The sequence below is a fragment of the Nicrophorus vespilloides genome, unplaced genomic scaffold, assembly GCF_001412225.1.
Source record: "Nicrophorus vespilloides isolate i.1.1-1 unplaced genomic scaffold, Nicve_v1.0, whole genome shotgun sequence".
NCBI lineage: Eukaryota > Metazoa > Arthropoda > Insecta > Coleoptera > Silphidae > Nicrophorus > Nicrophorus vespilloides.
This window is the reverse complement of record NW_017096196.1, coordinates 15,313-22,837: the sequence shown is the minus strand read 5'-3', so window position 1 is coordinate 22,837 and position 7,525 is coordinate 15,313. Positions and strand designations below refer to the sequence as shown.

Below are 7,525 nucleotides of genomic sequence, written 5' to 3'. Positions count from 1 at the left end.
CGGAATTTAATAATATCGTCAATATTATTAGTAAAAATAATATCGAATATTTGTAATTATACAAATTGCGTTAATTTTTTGACATATGTAATTTGCTTCTAATCATTAAAATTTCTTGCTTTTTTTATATTACAGAAATTATTATAGATTTTCCTATTTGATTCAATACTTTAGGTAATTAAATTATACAATCTATTTGCAAAACGACGATTTATTTTCGTTTTATTTCATCATTCATTATACAATGTTTTTATTTCCTTTCCGCAATGCAAGCGGCATTCTTTGCGTAACCCGTGCGCTTCTGTAATAATTGATTTTGTTGTTAAAGGAAGTACTTCTTGATTATTCCGCTTCAATAACGATATTAATTGAAGTTTATATAAATTACTTAACTTCCTATTTATTTATATTTCCTTTTTAAGATGAAAATAGAAATCTAAAGAATTACATTATATTTATGTATTTTATTTATGTATTTTTGTTCTTCTTAAAAACAATTTCAAAATTTTAAAACTGTTTTAATTTTTAAATTTATTTTTTTTTATTTTTCAAAATTAATAGAAAAAAATGAATTAATTTGTGTACTGTCATTCGTAGAATCAGTTGCATTTGTCAGTTTGATTCCTTTTTTCTTCATTAAATATATTGATTTTTTCAAGAAGATTCTCATTCATCAACAAAATCTTCTGGTTTTTCTAAGCTGGGAAGTCGTGAAACGAGATTTACCTGTACTTCCTTCAATATTAGTGAATGCGTTTTATAACATTCGTTGTCAAAGTATTGAAGTATATCAAAAAAAGTAAACCAGTTTTTTTTTCTTCTGTATATGCAGCTTGTCAGATTCTTGTTTTTTTTTTCATTATCAGAAATGCTGAAGGGTAGAGAGACAAACTGTACAAACATTTACTTGTGATGAAATTGAAAGAGGATACGCAATATAGAAGAGAAAGCTGAATCAGAGACCTTTATTATATTATTGTCCAGTGCTTAATGAAAGCATGCAATGGGTCATATGAGAATAACAAGTTTAGCTCCCTAATACCGAAATGAAAAGAAGATACGAAGTATTTAAAAGGAATTCATGACTAAAATTTGCTTTGATCGTATTCTCGTTTGTCGCTTTACGAAACTTGACATCAAGAAGTTAAATAGTTAAAATAAAGGTATTCTTTGGGCACAAGACCATTGTCATTATACATAGAGAGAGAGAGAGAGTCAGTCTTATCTATTTATCTTGTCCTTTGTGAATGGACTGCGGCGGTTTTCGCTCAGCAATAATAAAAAGGGATCGAGTTCAACGACTCTGTTTACAAAAGGCCTCAAGCCTGAGGATATTGAACATTTACGGAGCCGTAGCAGTGAAGAAGAAGACGAAGAAGGAAGGAAGGGATGGGTATGAAGCATTCGAGATGCTCTCTCAGGCATATGCCTGCAATTATTCCACAATTGCTACTCGTAAAACTGTTATTACGAGCATCGCCTTTGCGCAATCTCGTCCGATTGATGACCACAACAAACATATGGACAACAATCAATGCGATTATTATCCTGCTACTATTATGCACGTTTTTGTGCTGTTGCCTGCGTCTGTGGTCCTTTCGCATTCCTCGGCCATTCAATTAAAATAGAAATGTTAGCACGCTCGATGACATAATAATGTTACAATCCATACACTTAATTAAGACTTTATAAATAATCCTTTTTCTATATGATACATACCAATTGTAATTAAGTTTGTTTTCTTAGTCGACAGTTAAGTAGTATATACAACTTTTGATTAAATTTGATGAAACTAGAAATTTGTAAATACCTCGCATAGTGCGGCTTCTATCAATCCGGATACCATAAATTATTGTTTTATTACAGCCCCATAACAAAAGTGCGCAACATAACAAAAGTACGGCTTAGTAACAAAAGCGCGCGTTACACCGATCACGTTAAATGCACGAGAATATTGTGCGTACATTTGAGGATTTTTTTCCTTCTGGATTCATACAGTCCGGTATATTTACCCGGACTATGCAAGGAATTGCTATTGTTATATTCTTTTACGCAAGCTAAATTAAAAAAAATATTAACATGAAAACTTAAATAAATTTTAACTTCTTAATTGATAAATGCGGATGCGGTGAAAGAAATGTTTGGATTATAGATTTGAACTTGTCGTTTCTTATACAATTTTGAAAAAGATTCATATGATTTTTTTTTTGGTTATCAAGAAAAACATTTTGTAAATGTTTGTACAAATTCTAATTATTAAAATTCTTAAACATTAGAGAACTAAGACTATTCTAGTACGGAATTACCTCGCATAATGCGGTTTTGATCAGACCGGATTGACGGTCATTTTCGAGTGCCTTTTTTGCGATTTTAAAGTCCTCCGTTAGTCCGGGTTATTGACGGAACCGATTTCCCGGACTATGCGAGCTATGATGTATACTTTTACGGGAGATAAATAAAAAAAAATACATTTACACGAGAACTAAAATAAATTTTAACTTCTTAATTGATAAATGCGGATGTAGACTATAGACAATTTTAAAATAGATTCAACTTTTTTTTTCTTAAAAATAACATTAAAATTTGATTTTTTTCTGCTATTTATAGGATTTTAAAGTTCTCAATTAGCCCATTTTCTATTAGTGCTCGATATTGCGAGGTGTGACTGTATTTTTGTTAGTATATATAAGGAAATTATTCATTAGTTTATAAATTATATTTTTGGAATGTTTATTTATATTTTTTGTCTCTATAATAATTAAAAAATAATGTTGGGTTTTGCTAACAACATTTAGATTTTTTTAAAGGTTATTAGTAGTTCGATTTTACTTAAATGACAAATAAATTACAGTGATTACGATTTGCAATGAAGAAAACATGTTTTTTTTAAAACAAGTTTTTATCAAATTTACTGATTGAGTTAGCCATGACAAACATTTTTCGATAGTACTTCTAGATTCCTAGCAATTATGATATAAAATTTTATATGTTTTTGAAATTATTCATTTTTATTAGAAGCAATAATAAATATTTTGTACTAACTACATTATTTCATAATTTCGTTCATAACTTTTTGAAATATTTATTAAAAACAAAATATGTTTACGCTATTTTTCTATTAGTAAGGAAACTAATAGTTTATTGTTAATATTCAGATATTTTTTCCAACAAATTTCTATTTTTATTTGAATAAGAAAAGAATTGCGGTGGTTTTCGATTTGAAATGAAAACGAAATGAAAATTTGAAAACTTTCTTCTTTAGATAATAAATATAACAGTGAATAAGAAAGTGACTTGCACCAGATGTTTGAGGCATTAATGTAAGTGAATACATTAATCATCTGTATCAAAATAGATCGAGTGAGAATTAACAAGAGCTACTACTACCACTACTTCCATTCGATGGGAACTTTCATTGTAAAAGAGTTTCAGCACGAAAACAAATAAGCAATGAATAAAGTGTACTTTCACATTTTGGCTATAGATAATATGCATTCAATTTATGAAAAGGATGAACGTGAATAATTACATAATATAAGTGTACTACAAATGAATGTGGTTTGAGAAAAGAAGTTTGTTGAGAACATTTTCAGTTTACTACTATTTAAGATTCAAGTTTATCGCTTGATATTTAAAATAGTTAAGCAAATCGTGACGAAAAGAATATTTGGATGGGTGAGCTATGAAATTGGAAAGTTTTGAAAACAATTATAATCAAAGGTGTAATTATTAATAATACAGTTGTAACTATAACAGTTTTAAAATTATTTATAAGACGCACCAAATTTAGAGACGATTTATTGAAAAAATCTTTTAATGTTACCTTCGGACCAGACGCACTTAAATTTCAGTCCATTTTTCTAAGTGCGATCGGAATGTTCTCTTGTCTTTACTTAGCACTTTTAAATTGATCAAATATTTTTAGTAGATTTTTAAATTATAATTGTAAAAGGTTAAAGTATAAATTATGAAGTTCAATAACCTTACAAGATATTACATTCAGTTAGCGTATTAATTTAGATAGTATACACATATTTATTTATGTAAAAAAAGAACTTCTAAATTATAATAATATTCATAATTCTTTATGATTTTACTATTTAAATAGTAACAAATTTAAAGTTTTTTGTTTACTCATGTTTTATTATTATTTGATAGAAAAATTACTTACTTATTTTATGATAATATAGGTACTTTTAAAATTTCTCTAATTATATACATTATAAAACTAGTAAGTGAATACAATCTTGTCTTAACTTACGTAATTTCTAAACTTTCGTAGATTAACTCTTTGAGGGTCGGTGGTACCATCTTTTGAACATGTCTAGTGGGGCATTATTATATTGTTTTATGAAGTGTCTACGAAAGAGGAATTATCTTTAAATTTGGTTGGTATGTCAAAGGATGAATCTTGATAGGCAATACCATCCGATGTTGATTCAGTTGTCTAGATTTGTTGGGTCTAGAATTTGGGGAGCAATACTTAAGTTAGAGTTACCTAAGCTGGCCTAGATTGACTTACAATCTAATCCACCTAAGTTGGTGGTGTATCTTCTCCTTCTGGTATATCTCATTGTTGGTTCCTATGTCTCCTATTATTTATTTTTGGAATTGACATATCGTCAGAATCATAAAAAAGTATTAATTACAAAATTATAATTCTAGTGATTGTTTTCATTCTTAAATTATGAAGTGCTGTATTTGGTTTTGTTAGAACGTCATGCATATCCGTATTTCGAAATTGAATATGTATGACTCTGAATATCCGATGCGTAGAACGTTACGTCAGCGATAAGCTTTCCATTTAGTTTTCAGATAGAAAAGAAACAAAAAAAACTGTTAAATTTTTTATGTTCGTTTTTTCTTTCGTATTATAATTTGCAACCATTCAATCACGAGAAACATTAATGCCTGTTTCATTTATGTTCTAAAAGAAATCATTCTAATCTATAGATTAATGAATTTGTCTTTTAGAAAAAAAGTCTTACCATAATACTTATATTGTATTAAATTCAGTTAGAACATTAACATTAATTCCTTAAATAATCTGAGTTCTCCATCGAAATATTTCTACCTAAACAATTATTTTTTTGAAAATTCTTCATGATTATAGTTAAAACTTACCAAACTGGTATAAAATAAATTCCAAATAAAAGTAATAATGTATTCACTTGTAATTATCGTGATTTTTCGATTAGTCATCCACGACGATTATTTATGATGTTTGTGAAAAATGTTATTTAAATTAATATTTACAAGGTTGAAAATAATTTGATTTTAAAAGTAATTTCATCATTTTCATTTGAACATTTGCGTGAATTTGAAAAGCAAAGTTTTCTATGCAAGCAGAAAATCGAATAAAAATAGTAATAAAAATTGTATAATGGAAAATTAATTAATTAAAATGCATGAGTAATATTTTTATTTTAGAAATATTTAAATATATTTGAGTTTCAACAAGAGAATACATTTATTTTGAAATACGTTTTGCATACAAAAAATGAGAGAATTTGATTTCGTTAAGATAGATTTTGTATATATATTATTTTATTACTTGGCAAGTACTGCGTAATATGTGCACAATGAATGTACAAAAAGTATTGACAATAGGAAAATAGTACTAATTTTACATTTGAATAATATACAAAGGTGTGCACTTACTTTAAGTATTATTTGAATACTTGGCAAGTGCTGCGTAATGTTTACAAATTATGTATATAACACGTATTGACAATCGATAATTCAATTTTAAATTAAAATAATATAAAAGATATAAATATTAAATACATCAGCCTGACTTATACAATGTATAAAACTTGATGTAAATGAATGTCTCTGATTAGTGGTAATCAATTGTGTCAATCTTCCGGAGGGGTTGAAACCGTACTAATTGAATAACTAAAGAATATCTCGTATAGTGCCGGTTATAAGTTACGTTAATATCCCGCACTGTTTCAATCCAAATTTTAAAACTGCATAATATTAAACAGTACAAACAAAGATTTCACTATATAGTGAAAAAAAAAGATTATTTATGTATACAAAAATACCTTTTTGATTTTGATCAATTAAAATCTAGTTTTTTTTTTAATTTTTTTAAAAGTGAATCCGGACTGACCGTAGCCGTACTATGCGAAACATTGCTGTACATGTTTATCTAGTTAAAAAAAAAACTAACATTCTTATATAATATGCTCAAAACGTTGAACTTTTTATATTGTAACTTCTAGTTACTGTTTACGTTTTTTGCAAAGTAAATTTAACTTATTTTGCGTATTATATTCTAAATTGTATGTTTAAATATGTTTCTTATTGATCTATGATGAATATCGGTATAATCATTGCTATGAATCTAAATAAAGTTGTCTATATTTTCTAAAAAAAGAAATAGCCGATTCTTGGAAGCATAATACAAATGATTGCAATTGTCAGATTGTTCTGTTAAAGTTGTAGAACAAAAAAAAAATAGTTGAATGGTATCTCGTAATTGGTGGTTAAAAACAGAAACTAATTATTGTCAGGAAATATCCAGACATTGCATCACTCGCAGATACAAACACACTTGAGCATGATGTAAAGTGCAGCAAACGGTACCGAAAACGCTTCCTGCTTTCTATACAGCCGTAAGAGCACCAACCCAATAGGTATCTCTCCACTCGAACGGCCTGTTATTATTTTTGAATCCTCGTTCCATTCGACGATGGGAGACAGACTACTCTTCAATTGTCCGTCCATCCAAATGTTTCGAATCTGGGGGGGGATTTTTATTATTTAAATGAATCGATGGGGAGCGAAAGTTTCGTAAGCCTCGACTAGACCGAGCACAGTTCTATCTCCCTTGCGTCCTCCACACATCAAATCCAGTTAAATAATTGAGAGATTATGAGAATGTGGGACGCTCGGAACAGAAAGAGAGACACACGGAACGCTCAATTTCCGAATCAAATATTAATCTGCCACCGAAATAAGCGCGATAAGCAGAAGGGGGATACCCGGATAATGATATCCTTCTCCTTCTCTTCATCCTCTTCCCTCCGCCTCTATCAAATTAGAACTACACGGTTGGAAATTGCTGAAAAATCCAACTGGCGATTATGTAAATCGGCTACTTTTATAGGAAATGTTCCGGCAAGGTGAGCAGGCTTTTTAAAATGGAATTACCGTGTGTGTGTGTGTGCACGCGCCTTCCACATTCCGCTGTGCCAGCTTAAATCGGTATTAAGCAAGGAGTCCGGGGAAATTATCGTCTATCGCTTTTTAATTGCGGAGAAACGGTATTTTCGGATGGTCCCTTTGATCGTCTCACCTTGATGATGATGTTGGCACCTGATCACTTCCTTCACCAATCGCGAATTACGTAATATCCACCATTATTCACAGATCGAAATTAACTCTTTCTCTTCTGTTTCAGCTCATCGGCTCTGCTATTTTGGCCATAGGCATATGGCTGGCCGTCGAATCTGAATCATTCATCAGTCTTCTGAAGGTCATACCCAAAGAACACCTAGCGGTAAGTCAAATCTGA

General features: G+C 29.6%; 1 protein-coding gene across 1 annotated transcript in view; it reads left to right on the top strand.

The window, feature by feature from the left end:
• The window catches only part of LOC108569987 (CD82 antigen-like), a 32,088-nt gene extending 24,563 nt beyond the window's left edge, over positions 1 to 7,525 (top strand). The window contains exon 3 of the mRNA XM_017931789.1: positions 7,412 to 7,525. Within this exon, the coding sequence (XP_017787278.1) occupies positions 7,412 to 7,525 (114 nt within the window). The remainder of the gene's footprint in view (positions 1 to 7,411) is intronic.